Source organism: Bombus pascuorum, chromosome 6, assembly GCF_905332965.1.
Source record: "Bombus pascuorum chromosome 6, iyBomPasc1.1, whole genome shotgun sequence".
In the NCBI taxonomy this organism is placed as follows: Eukaryota; Metazoa; Arthropoda; class Insecta; order Hymenoptera; family Apidae; genus Bombus; species Bombus pascuorum.
The window spans coordinates 3,006,740-3,023,148 of record NC_083493.1 but is presented as its reverse complement, the minus strand read 5'-3'; the positions used below and the strand labels follow the sequence as shown (position 1 = coordinate 3,023,148).

The following is a 16,409-nucleotide window of genomic DNA, read 5'->3' as shown; positions in this document are numbered from 1 at the left end:
ACGTATTATTAATGCCCGAATGTAATTTTTGTTACACAGAGATAATTTAGTTTTTCAGTTTTAAAATAACAATAACTTACCTCCTCCTTTTAACATACATACATATATGTATGTATATATATGTAAAAAAGCCTTGACGCTTGGGGCGATCGTCTTACTTTTGTCACCCTCGATTTTAAGGAGAAAAAGAGAAGACATTTGAGGGTGCCATAAATTAAGTTGTTTCTCTTAGTGTATGATGAGAAAAACGGAACACAATGGTTTATCAAAAGCTTGTTCAATATACATATGTACGTAGTCTTAAATTAGTAATTTACAGTAATTATGATATTTTGAAGATTATATTGCTTTATTGTTAAAGATTCTATTAATTTTAATATTTTCAAGGTACAATATAAAATAAATATACATATAAAATATCTAAAATATACACAAATGTAAGTATACAAATTTTTAAAGAATTTTTAAATACCTTTCACAAATCAATTTCTCAGACCTCTAATTAAAAACTTAATATATCAATTCCCACGAATGGAATCTTCGAATCTTCGAAATAAATACACAACTTTTCTGACCTATCACTAAGTCTAAGCCAACTATAATAACCGGTGAATCAGTTCGTCCATCTTTCTCAATTTGACCTTTCGTTTAATCTCGTTTAGGATCCTTTAATCTATCAAATAAACAAAGAGAAACAAAACGAGTCTCCTTGTTTGCAGATAAAATTATTGCAAGCGGCTAATCCCTAAGTAAACCTTTCCTTGATAGACGCCCTCGCATTCGTTCCCCCACTCCGATATCGTTCTAAGAAACTTCGCATTGCCCCTCAGCCTGTGTCAGCACCCTTGTCACGAGCCGGCAAGGAAGGGACCTCATTCTACGTACGGCACTGGCCACTGTCGGAGGCTCTCCTTAACCGAGAAACACGGTGAGAGAGACGCGTCACCAGAGGCGTTCACAACGACTTTGTCTCTCGTCCATTCCTCATCTCATTGATCGGAACGGTGTATCGCGGGGATCGAGTGCCCCTGGATCATTGGCTTTTCAATCAGTTCACTTGTGTCGTTCGATTTTCGTCGTGGATCTATCGAGGCGTCTGCCATCTCACAACACGAGACACTCTCTCAAGGGAGATACACGATACACCGAGTTAGGTAAGACGTTTCTCGCAGTTTGTTCTTGCTATTCTCATTTCCTCATTCGACGCTGCTTCGCTTTCGACCGTATCAGGATCGTTTACTTGTCTGTAAGCCTTATCATTTTAGAAATAACGGTTTACTGCTTTTATTTGTCGAGTAATGATGTATTAAAAATCTAACCGATACGAAAGAAAGCTTATGTACATATATGTATGTGAATGCGTATGTGTGGTTTTAATTAGACGCGGTTTACAAATTGTGCAAATATTAGTTGTTGACATTGTCCTTCTGGAGAATTGCATGGAAGAATTTGACGTTTAACGATAGCTACTATTTCGGAATAGAAATATTGAATGACCAAAAATTGTTGATATGTAAAGTGTAAATTGATTTAGAAGTTAGCTTCAAATTGCAGATTGAAAGTTTTGTAATTTTAAATTTAAGACATAGGTTTGATAAGAAGTAATTATTTATATGGAAATGTGTAAAACTTTTTGGAATAAGAAAGTTGGAATAAAATAAAGTACAGTAATATTCGAGTGTAGTATACTAGAGGTAGTATATTTTGAATATAATATAACAAAGACAATATTTGTGACATACAATATTTGTGATTATTACATTCAATATAAAGTTGTCTTAAATATTGAAAGATGATATATGTATTTTTTAATATATTGCTAAAATAATGAATTAGGACGATCTCAATTACGTTACTTAAAATATTCAAATCTGAAACATTAAAAAAAAAAGATATTCGTTGAACGTGAACATTTAACAACTTATCAGACGTTCCAGATCTACGAAAGCGTTTGGTCATTGAACTATGCGCGATAAACATTTACAAAACTGGAGTTCATTAGTAGTGATTCTTTTTACTCGCCAATATTAAATAATCGAAAGACTAAAAAGTTTTATATATATTATCGTTTATAAAAATGTAGTAATAGCTAATGTGATTCTCTGTATCGAAAGTGCTTCATTGACGATTCGAAATATGTATGGCAAACATCGTGATTCTTAATACATTGTAGATAAATCCTGCACTTATTTATTGCTCAAATTGTTTAATATACGAGCATTATGTTTGTTTACTATGTTTATAAATTTATGTGAAAGCAACTAATATTATTGATATAAAACTAACGAAATTTGAATTCTAGTTTTTTGGGAGGCTCTTATAACACAAAATACACATTGAAAATAAAATCTTACTGGATATCTACAACCGTGGTGATTCATTACATCTTTAAAAAAAATAGTAAATATCAGATACCGGAAAGACTTATGACTGACAGAAACACATTGTAAAATCTACAGCGTTCAAGGGAAATTTTCTCTATAGAATTCCAAGAAAATAAGAATTCCAAGATTTCACATCTTTCTGGAATGGACTTACCTTGAGATAAGTTTGGTTATTCATCGAACTTCAAAGAAAAATTTCAGCTATGATCGCTTTTAATATCATTTTACCATTGTTGTTCAAAGACGAAATAAATTTTATTTGTAAAAAGTAAATGTTTTTTGTTTCCAGAATATAATGCCGATGGCTTAAATTCTGTTTAAGAAATTTAAACGATAGGGGGGAGGATAAAAAATGGCTCGAGCATCTTTTCAGGCAATCTTTGCAATACTATTATTTGCACTAACTATTGTGTCGGGTAAGTATTATTTATTAATACGTTTAATTCAACACATGTTTGCCGCAGTTATCATTAATTTTTTCGCATTTATACTTATGGAGCATTATATCATTTGTATACATGACTTTAATAACATTTTGTAAGATAGAATAAGATTATAAGATAATAATTATTTCGAAAAGATTGGAATAAAAATTTCTCGGTGTCAACTTAATATATTTGTAAAATTACGAAGTTTTCTTTCATAAAGATTGATTAAAGAAAATTGAAGATTCCTAAAATTTACTTTGAATATTTCAATTGTTGATATGTACTTCTGGTTGAACAAGAAGAAAAAAAAAATTAGGTTAAAACAGTATAGTTGAAATTCGTCTTGATTTTAACATGCTATCCAGTTATTATTCTTAATGTGGCCTGGAAGACACTTTATCCACACGATTAGATAGCGATTCGACCCCTCGACCTGCCTTTCTTCTGAATTTCTCAAGTTTATTTCAGTCTCCAAAATCTAAGCGCTCTAGAAATCTCAAGGAATAAGATCAAAAGGCGTTTAGCATGAGTAGATCATTAAAAAATGTTCTTGTGAAGCATTTATTCGTTTAAATCTTTCATTTTATCTCAACATTTACAATTTAAATATTCTAAGAAAATATGGGAAGATATCTAGTAGCATTTTATTTTCTTTGAAATTATAATTGTTATAGAACAAAATAATTTTACGATGAAATATTCTATGCAAATTATATTGAAATATTTATGTATGATAACGTAAGAATTTAGAAAAAGTTACAATTCTTATTAGTGAATAACATAATATAATAGAGTTATCAGAAATTTAAAATCAATAAAACATAATTTTTTATGAGTTTTGGAGAATTTTCATTCATTTTTAACGGTCTCTAGAGAAGCTACATCATAAACATCCGGTTGTTACTTGCGATAGCTTCAACCGGTAGTAGAACTCTACGTGATAACTGAATAATTCTATCTTCGTTTAAACTTTTCTCCGAAAAATCGTAGCTATTAATTTTCATCCTATATTTATTATCCATGTCCAGTGTCTCCAAAAAATGAACAGTATTCTTTAGATTTGTAGATTAAAAAAAAAGTGTTAAAAGATTTCCCATATTTTCGAGGAAATTTTTAGTAAAAGGAATTCATGTTGATTATTTTATGTAAGATAGTCTGTGTTTATCGGTTTAAACGACGAATGATAAAACATGTACAGAGATATTAAAGTCTACAAAATAGTTTTTTAACCAGATCATTTCCGCTTTCAGATATCGCAGAGCCTCAACATGCCAGGGAAAGGGTTATTCCAGCTAGAGGTGAGCTTCAATATCTTTTCGATTACTTCAAAATAATAAAAAAACAATAAAAAGAATCGGTAGACCGCGAATGCAACTCAATGATCAATATTTCATTTCAATTTGAGAACATTAGCATTTTTTATATAAATTACAATACATATATAGTTTTTATGTACACATATACAGGATGCAATACATAGGAAATACTTTGGATCTCCAAAATATACATTAAAATAAAAGATTCATTTTAAAGAATTTATATCAAAATAAAGTTTGGAACAACCGTTAAGAAATTTTTTGTAAAAATACGTAGAATTAGATAGCAGTGAGCATTGGAGATAAAAGCGGGGTGTTATAGGATCAATCCAGAGAGGAGATATGTCACCTATGGAGGTGAACGAAGATCGCCATTATTGGCCAAGGCAGATCATTCACAGTCCAAGAGGTAGTCCGTTCTCGCTGGTTTCAAAAACTCACGTTACTCATTGTTTACAGACAATTAAAACCAGCATGATAGAGCTGCTCTATTATCGTTATAATGATAACGTTGCTTAATCTATTGTCTACATGGAATGACATGTTCTATGATTAAAATATCACAGGTGTACATGATTAATATCGACAGTACTCCTTGTTGTTTAAAATAATTTTTGCTACATCGTTCGAACGATCTAACATAGATCTTTCCTGTCTTATGCAAGTCGATGACTTACATTCACGTTTCATTTTTCGAAGCAGAAGGTCAAGAAGATCAGCGAGTAATCCTACATTTCTTTCCTCGTTTCTTTTTAATTTGGTTGAGGCAATTATATCTGGACACTATATTTTTGATCACTAACTTTTGGTATCTGGGAATCTCGTTAACCCAGTGTAAATAACAAACAGTCGATTAACGTAATTACCAATTGACGATGTAAGAATACTTGAACTGGCTGAAGGGGGTGGAGATAAATTACTAAAATAATAGCTAACTCGATTCTTCTTTCGTGAAGAAATTTGTTAAAATTCGATTATGTTCTCTGTAGGCGCACAAATAAAGAGGAAGCATCCCTGCGAGCAGAGTTCGTGTTACCCCTCTACAGGAAATTTATTAATCGGTCGAAAAAATCGATTGGCCGCATCATCTACTTGCGGTCTTACAAAACCTGAAAGATACTGCATCGTTTCGCATTTAAAGGAGCGGAAAAAGTGCTTTTTTTGCGACGCATCGTCGCCCAACAAGCAACATAACATCGAAAATGTTGTTACCGAGTAAGTAATCCATTAAATTATACATTTGTTTTTCAATTCTTCCTTTTTTTTTTACAAAAATATCTTTTATCACTTTTATTCAAACACTTATCTTGAATAAGAAAAATAAAATTTCTACTTTGGTGCTATTAATTATATTTATATCATTCTTACATAATGGCGTCGTAATTTTACTCGTTTAATCCAACAGTAAAAATTGGTGGCAAGCGGAAAATGGCGTGGAGAACGTAACGATACGCTTCGATCTGGAAGCGGAGTTCCATTTTACCCACAGCATCATCCGTTTCAAAACGTTTAGACCGGCGAAGATGTTGATCGAACGATCGTCTGATTTTGGTAAAACGTGGCAAGTGTATCGATACTTCGCGCACAACTGCGAAAAGTATTTCCCTGGTGTGTCTACGGAACAACCTCAGAGACTGACGGATGTTATCTGCGAGACGAGGTATTCCGCCGTGGCGCCATCGTCTGGAGGTGATGTTATCTTTAGGTATGTAAATAACGATAACCAGGGATCATTTAACTTCAATAGCATAACGCTGCGTTTAGATACGTTGCATGTAACTGACATTTCTAATGATTACATCTTTCGGTGATTAATTTACAGAGTACGTGTCTTGTAATTCGAGATATGATTTTATGTATATAATTATTTTGATGGAAAATAATTAAGAATCGTTGTATAAAGAAAGTGTGACAAATGAAAATGATTTTATGTTTACATTTTTTAATTTATGACAAATAATTTGGTTCTCAATGGATTAACACTTAGCCAACTGAATAGGGAGATCTCCCCTCTGTAAAATACAGCGCTGCGTGACCGAACGGGGAGATCTCCCATTTTGACTTTTGCAACGCGTTTCTTTCTTTTTGTTATTATCAGTTATTACTTACCTGGAATTGTTCCCAATTAATTGCGCCACTTTTTCTGCTTTTATAAAGTACAGTATATGATAAAATACACCAATTTAGTGGTGTTAAAATTAATTAAAAAGTTACACTATCAATTATGACTAAATAAAGTTATAATCGAACTATACCACATTGTAAAAAAATATTAAAATGCATTATGAATTTTTAATTTTACGTTCAAGTCGTGTTATTTATCTTTAATCATCTTTAATGTTTTTAATTTTATTTATATTTTTTATACTTTTAATATATACTTTTGATTTGATGTTTTGTATAAACGATATGTGAAATCTTTAAGTAAGATCATTACCACAAAATATAATTGATTACTTAAATAATTTTTAGACTTCTTTGTTTTTTAAGTAGTGAAAATTAGTCCTCGATACTTGGAAAAATGCGCGGTGGACAGCGTATAGATTGGCTTGTCCGAGCGCGGTGAGTAACGTATAGCTCGCTGTGGCGCGCGTGGTTGGCTAAGTGTTAAACACAATTGCTTTATTTATCCGAATAACAACTGAATAAATTCTTCATTGTTTTCAGAGTATTGCCTCAGAATTTGGAGATAGACAACCCCTACTCCAAGGAAGTGCAGAACCAACTGAAAATAACGAACCTTCGCATAAACATGACTAGGTTGCACACTCTAGGAGACGATCTTCTCGACGACCGCGCAGAAATTCGAGAGAAATATTACTATGCCATCCAAAACATAGTGATTCGCGGATCTTGTTCCTGTTACGGTCACGCGTCTAGATGTCTTCCGCTTCCTGGAGTCCCTGATGAGGAAAACATGGTGCACGGCAGATGCGAGTGTACTCACAATACTACGGGATTGAATTGTGAAAAATGTCAAGACTTCTACAATGATCTTCCGTGGAAACCAGCTGTTGGAAAGCAGACGAACGCTTGTAGACCTTGTATTTGTAACAATCACACGAACTCTTGCCATTTCGACGAAGCTGTTTATGAAAATTCTGGAAGAGTATCTGGCGGTGTTTGCGATGACTGTCAACACAATACCATGGGAAAGAACTGCGAACTCTGCAAACCATTCTTCTATCACGACGTGACCAAAGATATTACTCATCCTGAAGCATGTCTGCGTAAGTTGCTTATCTATTACTACTATCAATCACATCTTTGGTAGATTTTGTTCCATTAGAAGACTTTTATTACATCTATGGGATTTTTATACATCTATGGGAAATTTAAAGATACTCCGAATTTTTCTTCACAGTGTACTTTATGATAGGTGAAATTTTAAACTCTCTTTTTTCTTATGTTCGTAGCTTGTGATTGCGACTTAGGTGGTTCCTTGGACGACGGTATATGCGATTCGATAACTAATCCTCTCACTGGAGGCGAATCTGGCCGCTGTAACTGTAAAGCAAATGTCGAAGGTCGTCGTTGCGATCGTTGTAAAAATGGTTTCTGGAACTTCGATCCTGAAAATCCCGAGGGATGTCAAGGTACTGATTTGTAAACCGTTCAGCACGAATTTTTCTTTTACAATTTAGGATACATCTGGTTAAATTTTTCTCCAGATTTTTCAAGCAGTAGACGATATTCAAATTTCCAAAATTAAAACAAGAAGTAAAAATAAATTGTTCTGTTTAGCTTGTACCTGCAATATCCTGGGTACCATCGACAATCGTGGATGTAATATGGTGACTGGCGAGTGTACTTGCAAGCGTTACGTTACTGCTCGTGATTGTAACCAATGTCTCCCAGAATATTGGGGACTTTCGGAAGATCCAGACGGTTGCAAGCCTTGCGATTGCGATCTTGGTGGTTCCTACGAGAATTCTTGCGACGTAGTCACTGGTCAGTGCCGCTGTAGACCTCACGTCAGCGGCAGAACTTGTAACCAACCTGAACAAAGCTACTACACTGGATCGTTAGACTTTCTCATTTACGAGGGAGAATTATCCAGAGCCAGCGATGTAACTATTCAATTTTTTTCTGGTTAAAAATAATTAAAAGATCAACTTATAGATTGCTAAAATATAAAACACAATTTCTTCTTGCGAATATTTCTGTAACTTTGTTTGTAATACAATCTATTTTAGAATTGCCAAGTGGTGATAAGAGAGCCCTATCGCGACGGAAGGAATAGTACGTGGACTGGAACTGGTTTTATGAAAGCGCTCGAAGGTTCAGTGTTGAATTTCACGATCGACGATATACGTAAAAGTTTGTGGTACGATATCATCGTACGATATGAACCAGTTCAGGTTGGATCTTGGGAGAATGTTCAAATAATCATCGAGAGAGAAAGTCCAGTGGATCCGAATGGTCCTTGTGCCGAATGGAGACCCGAGTACGATCAACTATATGCGCAACTTCCTTTAAGATCGAGAAGCGTCGTTGTGCAACCATCCGTTTGTTTGGAAGCAGGGAAACGATACAATATTCTGTTACAATTCCGTAAATTCAATAATCACATGGATACACCGTCCGCGTCCATTTTGGTCGACTCTATCGTTCTGAGACCGAAAATAGACTCCATTCCTTTCTTTAAAACGCCTGTAGTTGGCGAACTTCGTCGGCAGGAATACGAAATATATCATTGTAGTGATTTCTATAACGATTTTAACGCCATAACGAATAATATCCCGGAAGTTTGCAAGAAGTATCAAAATAGTATCGGTTACTACGTTTATGACGGAGCACATTCTTGCGAGTGTAATCCGACTGGATCGCACAGTTTGCTGTGTGAAAATTACGGAGGCACGTGTCCTTGTAAACAAAACGTTGTTGGCAGGCGTTGCGATCGTTGCGCGCCTGGTACTTACGGATTTAGTCCGGAGGGTTGCATTCCCTGTGATTGTGACGGTGTAGGGGCGCTGGATAATTTTTGCGACATTGAAACAGGTCGATGCAAGTGTCGACCAAATACTTATGGTAGAACTTGCGGTCAATGCGAGCCTGGCTTCTGGAATTTCCCTCATTGTCAACGGTGCGAGTGTAATGGTCATGCTGAAAGTTGTGATTCCAAGACTGGCGCCTGTATGAATTGTCGGGATTACACGACCGGACACAATTGCGATAGATGCATTGAGACGTATTACGGTGATCCTAGGATCGGTGTGGATATTCCATGTAGAGCGTGCCCTTGTCCGGGTAAGTTGGATTAGATTAGTAATGAAATATAAATATAAATATATATATATATATGTATGTTGGAGATGAAAGGACACCGGGCCTTCCCCTTGGAATTCTTTGAAAAATTTCCCAATACCGTCTTTATAAATTAAACCGATTATAATTGTCCGAGATTTGCGATAATGAACCTGGGCTCAAGGCGACAACTAGTAGTCGATATTCAAATTTCCAAAATTAAAACAAGAAGTAAAAATAAATTGTTCTGTTTAGCTTGTACCTGTTCCAAGGCGAACGTAGCCGCGGTCACAGGATGAACGTTTTTACCTAATAGAGGTATAGAGTAATTGTATAGTTCCTCTTAAAAAGTATAGTTGTAGCGGTACTCGACAGTAAACATTCCAATGGTTCTGCCCCGTGACGCACCACACACATGATGTTGATACATCTCCACAGTACATGTTCAGCTAGGCTGAGGTCCCGCTATAAATCTTAGGATTTAGTTAACTAAGGTCCTTCAAACGGATAGTCTTTATCCTAACAGTCTCTAAATCTATCACCTACTACGGGAACATTTTCTTAAGGGCGGCTAGTATCTTTCTCTAACCACCAACATAGAAATTAACCAGTTAACAGCAACGTCCATTTCTCTCACTTTCTGAACGAGGTTTGTCCTCGACGAATCCGATGATCTCGTGCCCTGAGACACACCCCATCATAGTTTTCCTCTGCAGACGGAGAGGTACTTTCTCGTGTGATCTCGTTAGCGAGTAAAACAACGTCTTTACGATCAGCGGATATTTCACGTTTTAGAAAAGAGTCCGACTTAGACTTTGGAAGAAACTATATTCGTTATCCCGTTGACCGCGGATTCGTTATCGAACCTAAGACCATTGTCATTAGCGTCTAATCACCGAGGTTACTTGTCGATTCTGTAATACTCACACTTGTGCTAATCAACGCTACCTCGATTGCGTAACAACGATGGCTAATTTCAGAGAATATTCACTACGCGCCCCTAACTCTAATCATAATGTTAACCTGACATATATATATATATATATATATATATATATATATATATATATATATATATATAGTATATATACTATATATAGATATAAAATTTCCATGGTATCTTGTCGGCTATTTTGTATAGATCCCACATGCATAATTTTTATTTACTAAAGTGTTATTCATTCGCCAATTTTTCACAAATTTACAGGAACCATAGACTCTGGACATTCGTACGCCGAGAGTTGTTCCTTAGATCCGGTGACTCACGATGTGATTTGCGAATGTTTCGATGGATACACCGGTCCGCGTTGTGAAAGTTGCGCGGAGAACTATTTCGGTAATCCTGAAGTTCCTGGTGGTAGCTGTGAGCCCTGTAATTGCAACAATAACACAGACTTACGTCGACCCGGAAATTGCGATCCTGAGACTGGACGTTGTCTTCAATGTCTCTACAACACTGATGGAACCAACTGTCAGATTTGCAAGGCAGGATTTTACGGAAATGCTCTGGAACAGGATTGCGAGGATTGCATGTGCGACGTTTTGGGTACAGATAGAAACGCTGGTCCTTGTGACCATCGAACTGGACAGTGTTCCTGCTTGCCTCACGTGATCGGTTTACTCTGCGATTCTTGTGAAGAGAATCATTGGAGAATCGCCAGTGGCCAAGGTTGCGATCCTTGCGAGTGTGACGCAGTTGGGAGCGTTTCCGACAGGTTCGTACGCCAATTTTTATTAAATATTTAAATATTTTCAAACAAATTTGCCTAAAGAAAATCGATTTTTAAAATGTACTTTCCACTATTTTTGTCGATAGATGTAACCCGTACGACGGTACTTGCGAGTGCAGACCAGGTTTCGGAGGAAGACGTTGTAACGAGTGCCAAACCAACTACTGGGGAAACCCTAATGTCGAATGTTATCCGTGTGATTGTGATTTAACCGGTTCTGCCAGCCAGCAGTGCGACAGAGAAACAGGAATGTGCGTCTGTCACAAGGGAATCGGTGGCGAAAAATGTGATCAGTGCGATCGTGGCTACTATGGAAATGCGCCTCAGTGCAATCCTTGCGGAGAATGTTTCGACAATTGGGACTTGACGCTGACTGGTTTGAGAAACAAGACGAATCTTGTAATCGAAGAGGCATCGAGAATTCAAAAGGTTGGAACGACCGGTGTCTACAGCCAAGAATTCGACGACATGGTCGAATCTCTGGATCAAGTCCAAGCACTGATCAGTAACGCTTCCATCAGAAGTCAAGATTTGGACGAATTAAATGATTTGGCTATAGATTTGAATAATAAGAAATTAGAATCCACCAAGAAATTAGAAGAAGTGAACAATCTTCTGGAGAATGTCAGTCAAAGAGTAAATCTAGGGGACGCTGCTCTTAAAAATTTGAAGAATAGAACGAATAACTTACATCAAGCTGCTGCTGATCTCAAAGAAAATGCGACTAGATTGCAGGAAGAGAATGTCCTAGGCGCTCTTAACGTTACCCAGCAAATGGCGGAACAGTCTAGACAAGCGGAAAAAATGGCCAACGACACTAGCAACGTTCTGGCCGACGCTGAAAGATTCCGCAAACATACTGAGAGCTTGTTAGCTAAGAATCGTGCTTTCGTGATAGAGGCACAGGAGAGAAACCAGGAGTCATTGAATAAAATAAATGAGGAATTGAAGAACTTCGATGGAATTATGCCAGGATTAAATCTTGAAATGTGTGGAGATAACGTGACGGATTGCAGCAGCGTCTGTGGTGGCGCTGGCTGTGGTTTCTGTGGTGGACTGTCTTGCGATGCGGGTGCTGTGACCAAAGCTAATCAAGCTCTGGACGTAGCTAAGAAACAGGCTGCTGAGATCAAGAACCACAAGGACGAGGCTGAACAGTTACTTCGTAATGTAAGTTCTGACATATTTTTTTCAATTTTATTCCATAAATTTGCTAAAACGAATCTTTTATTTCGAAGTTTTCTATGTTGATTCAAATTTTGTTTGTCCAGATGGTTCAAGTGAAACGCGACGCAACGGCAGCCAGGTCGAATGCTCAAGATGCCTTCAACCACGCCTTTAGAGCTCGTAATCTAACCGATACCTTGAACAAAGATCTCGCTGACATAAACAAGCGACTCCGTAACATCTTGGAGGAGGACCAACCCACACCAGCTATGGTCAGAGACTTGGCCAATGAAGTATTGGCTAAAAACATCAAACTAAAGCCCGACGAGATCAAAATATTAGCCGATCGTATTAAGAGTATCGTCGGTTCTTTGACCGATTCCGAGAAAATCCTTGCGGATACCAGGGACGACCTTCAGTTGGCCGAAAAGTTAAAGAACGATGCTGACAAAGCGAAAGAGGAAGCGATTGCGAAACAAAATCTAGCTAACAAAGTGGTAATTTTATTAAGTGATGCTCAGAGAGCTCAAGATCGAGCTCAAGCAGCGATCGATCAAGCTGAACGCGATGTCAGGAGATTCGAAAATGACTTGGAAGAGATAGCCGAAGTGACCAGGGGAGCTCAGATGCAGGCAAACAGCACCACTCAGACGGTCGATTCTCTGGATGCTCGCTTGAAACAATTACAAACGCAATCGGTCAGAAACGATTTTGTTTTGAATGAAGAAATCAGGATCGAGGCGCGGAAAGTAGCTGATGAAGCGCAAAAGGTCGATGCTAAGACGAAGGAACTCGCTATGGAATACAGAAAAGCAGACGAAGCGTTGAATTCGAGGGCAAACAAGAGCAAAGGGAATATATTAAGGGCGAAGAAGCTCTTACAAAAAGCCTCCGAGTTGACAGCCGATACTTCGACGAAATTGAAGGACTTGGACGGTATGGAGAGTGTCTACAGAGATAACGAAAGAATGCTATCCGATTTGATGGCGGAGGTTGATTCTTTAAATGGAGAGATGGAGAAATATTTGGCGGAAATCGAACAAAAAGCCCAACGGTACAAGCACTGTACTCCTTGAGTGACTGTAATTAAAACGTAAAAAAGTAACATACATTACTATGACCGAATGAATGAGAATATAAAGAAATAACATATAGAATATAGACCACTTTAAAGAAAGGATCATGAAATCTTAAACCGGGACTTATTTTTCCTAAGAATTATTCGGATTCTATAATAAAGTATACTGATTCTAAAGAAACGAAGGAAACAATTTTTCCAGTGCCATAGTGGTAAACGAAGGGGCCATTTATTTGTTGACATATTACGTATTTTATACACGCATTCGTACGTAATTTTTCGAAAATCTAATAATGGAGAATCCTTTAAATCGTTTTCCAAATAACCGCAAAAAGTGCCAATAAACGAAAATCGAATTTTCTCATTGCATTTATTATCATGGACCAAACATTTTAAAATGAACTGAACACCGCATAAACCGTCTACTATTTGAGAAAAATGATTGAGCTAGTTAATATATAATAGAAATTAAAGTATCAATATCGATACCTGACTCACAATAAATGTTATTGTTCTATACATCTCAAGATAAGATTTGTACTTATATAAAATATGTTGCATTTATTACATATATTGCATTTGTAATAAGACACGGGTGCAATAGATAGATAAAATTTTTATCAATAGTTTGTAAATATATTATTACGTCTTTTCGCAAAACTGCATTTTTTCATTGATTACATATTCTTAATGAATATAATAGAATTTCGATAAATTATTGTAGAATATTAGGCAGTTGTATAAATGTGTTATGTTATGGAATCTACGAGATTTGAAATGTACGAATAATACGTGTCGAGGAAGCTATTAAGAGAAGAGAATTCCTCGATAAAAAAGCATTATAGTTATTTATAAATCAATGTTTTAAAGTAACAACCGAACTATTGATATTGTCAGTAACAGCCATTATTGCATATCTGTTCTTGTTCGGACGAGAAATGGAACAAAGCTTTAAACGAACCAAACGATTATTAATTGTATTTAATGAACAGCTACGTTTGTACAACGAGAGAGAAATACAGGTTAAAAAAATAAATAATATTGAAAAGACGAAATTTTTCATTTCATTTATTAAAAAGTTATATTTAACGTTATTTTGAATTTGTAAAGAAAAACACAAAGAAAATCTTATCCGACGATAGCACGATAACATGAAATATCGTGGATTTCGACCTGATAACAATATTTCCTTAACGTATGGCTGTATCGCTGTTAAAAGACGGAAGGACTTGCCGGAAACATGGAACCGCGGTGATAAAATATTTTCGTTGTTAGGATTTTATTTTAAATAAAGATCCTGTGTTAAAATATGACCTTGGTATGTTCTGTATTATTCGAATTTACTCTATGTCGTAAGTATATTATTAATCATATAGCATATTAAAGCGAAGCATTATTAGCATGAAAAATTATTTGGTATATATTATGTTTTTTTTTTTTTAGTTTATTTTGGTTTTTACAATTTGTCCTGAAGTTATATCATAAGTGAATAAGAAAATTCTTATTTGAAATATTTTTCATAAAATGGATTTAGCAACTTTGAACCTTTCTTGTACTTATTATTAGTTCTTCCTATAAGAGAAAATTAGGATAGGTTGTCAGGAAAGTTCTCAGAATATTTCAATTCGGTTGATACATGTGTAACGACTCCTTTATAAAAATAGTATTTGTAGTTTATTATCGCAGAGTCTGGTTTCGATCTACACGTGCACCCCGCTGTTTCGTGCCCCTGTCAAAAATCTTGACATCGTGTCCCGTCTGTCTGCATTTGAACTTCCTCAATTCGTGTCGAATCTAACAGAGGTTCTCATTTAATCTATTTCCACGTGATTTTACTATTCTTTTTATTTTTTAGAAGCTTAGAAACAATTAAATAAACGAATTAAGGATTATAAACATATATCTGAAATTATTGCCATTTCGTCAGAAACCAAATGTAAAGAACGCACGCATCAAGATAAAACTTTTATGATGATGAAAAAATTGGTTATGTTTTAAAAAGCACTTACATATCAATTGTCGAAGACTTCTCTTCTTGCAGATAAATCTTTTTCATTCATTATTTCGACGCACCTATTTGCGCTTAAGCCTTTTGGCTTTTAGAATCGACTTCAGACGCTGTAGTATTTCGTGAATAGGCAGCACTGTTGAATTGAAATGGTGTATGGGCTCGTGGTACTATGCATAATGAGTTCATTCAGAACGCGCACCAGTGGTTGTCCGACATTACTATTAGAAACAGAATTTTGAAATTCTAAACAACTTCAAGCAAGTACATATATTTAAAAAAATGATCATTTACTTACGCATGTGAAAATCGTTTGGTGGAAATTGATGAAAACGCGTAATTTTGATTCGTGATACAGAGGAAAGTATCTCAGTCTAATGATGATTCATCATTAACGAAGAGTTTTTCAATGCACAATTCACGACCTTTATCATTGATGCCTCGTGAAACTTATAAAACCGATTACTTTTATTGGACGAAGATTATGACTATCTGCAAATGCATATATATTAGTAAGCATTATGTACGGTCAGATTCTTAGTCTCTCCGATCAGGATGTAAAGTATAAAGTTACAATCGGTTGCCGTAAAGAAATCGTTAATTATACTAAGTAGGCAGTAAAATAACTTTCTTACAAATATATATGGAAATCATTGTAAATATAAACGTGGTCATTTTCGCTGTTGGTTATTTTATTCTGTTTCGTCCTAATATTTTTATCGTATTTATGTTATAGATATTTATATCTATATTTAATCGAATAATTGTAAAGTGCTAAATTATAGACGAAATTCATCATTTTTTCAAATAATTGTTTATTAAATTTACTCGTAGTGTATGATTCGATTATTGTTATAATACACTATTATAGTATGTATTCGAGTAAAATAGTGAAATTTCTATATTAAGGCTTAAAAGCACCACTGGTTACTGAGTAGAAAAAAATTAATCAGTGTGAAAGTGTGAATGCATATAAGACGAGGCCTGCTTTTGGATGCTTTATCGTAGATAGCTTATCGGTAATAAATATAGACGACGGAATTCCGGCGTT

The 16,409-nt window shown here is 35.6% G+C and overlaps 1 protein-coding gene and 2 long non-coding RNA genes across 5 annotated transcripts; 1 reads left to right on the top strand and 2 right to left on the bottom strand.

Annotated features, from left to right (window-relative positions):
- The first annotated feature begins 8 nt into the window (after positions 1 to 8).
- On the top strand, positions 9 to 14,405 carry LOC132907624 (laminin subunit beta-1). Of its 3 annotated transcripts, XM_060960881.1 has the most exons (14): positions 9 to 290; positions 831 to 1,154; positions 2,674 to 2,800; positions 4,063 to 4,110; positions 4,451 to 4,537; positions 5,118 to 5,343; positions 5,534 to 5,833; positions 6,796 to 7,358; positions 7,545 to 7,724; positions 7,873 to 8,198; positions 8,325 to 9,378; positions 10,583 to 11,090; positions 11,192 to 12,275; positions 12,377 to 14,405. In XM_060960881.1, the coding sequence occupies exons 3-14, from the start codon at positions 2,737 to 2,739 to the stop codon at positions 13,346 to 13,348; spliced, it is 5,412 nt and encodes a 1,803-aa protein (XP_060816864.1). In that variant the 5' UTR covers positions 9 to 290; positions 831 to 1,154; positions 2,674 to 2,736; the 3' UTR covers positions 13,349 to 14,405. The 3 variants fall into 3 exon arrangements, with proteins under 3 accessions (XP_060816864.1, XP_060816867.1, XP_060816865.1); XM_060960882.1 differs by lacking the exons at positions 9 to 290; positions 831 to 1,154 and adding an exon at positions 1,181 to 1,246; XM_060960884.1 differs by lacking the exons at positions 9 to 290; positions 4,451 to 4,537 and having other exon boundaries at positions 830 to 1,154.
- LOC132907650 (uncharacterized) lies at positions 40 to 646 on the bottom strand. Its single transcript, XR_009658235.1, has 2 exons — positions 473 to 646; positions 40 to 299 (listed from the first exon to the last, which is right to left on the bottom strand). It is a non-coding gene; the product is annotated as an uncharacterized LOC132907650 (long non-coding RNA).
- A 247-nt stretch (positions 14,406 to 14,652) lies between the features above and the next one.
- On the bottom strand, positions 14,653 to 15,617 carry LOC132907648 (uncharacterized). The gene is made up of 2 exons (XR_009658233.1): positions 15,360 to 15,617; positions 14,653 to 15,144 (listed from the first exon to the last, which is right to left on the bottom strand). It is a non-coding gene; the product is annotated as an uncharacterized LOC132907648 (long non-coding RNA).
- Positions 15,618 to 16,409: the final 792 nt, after the last annotated feature.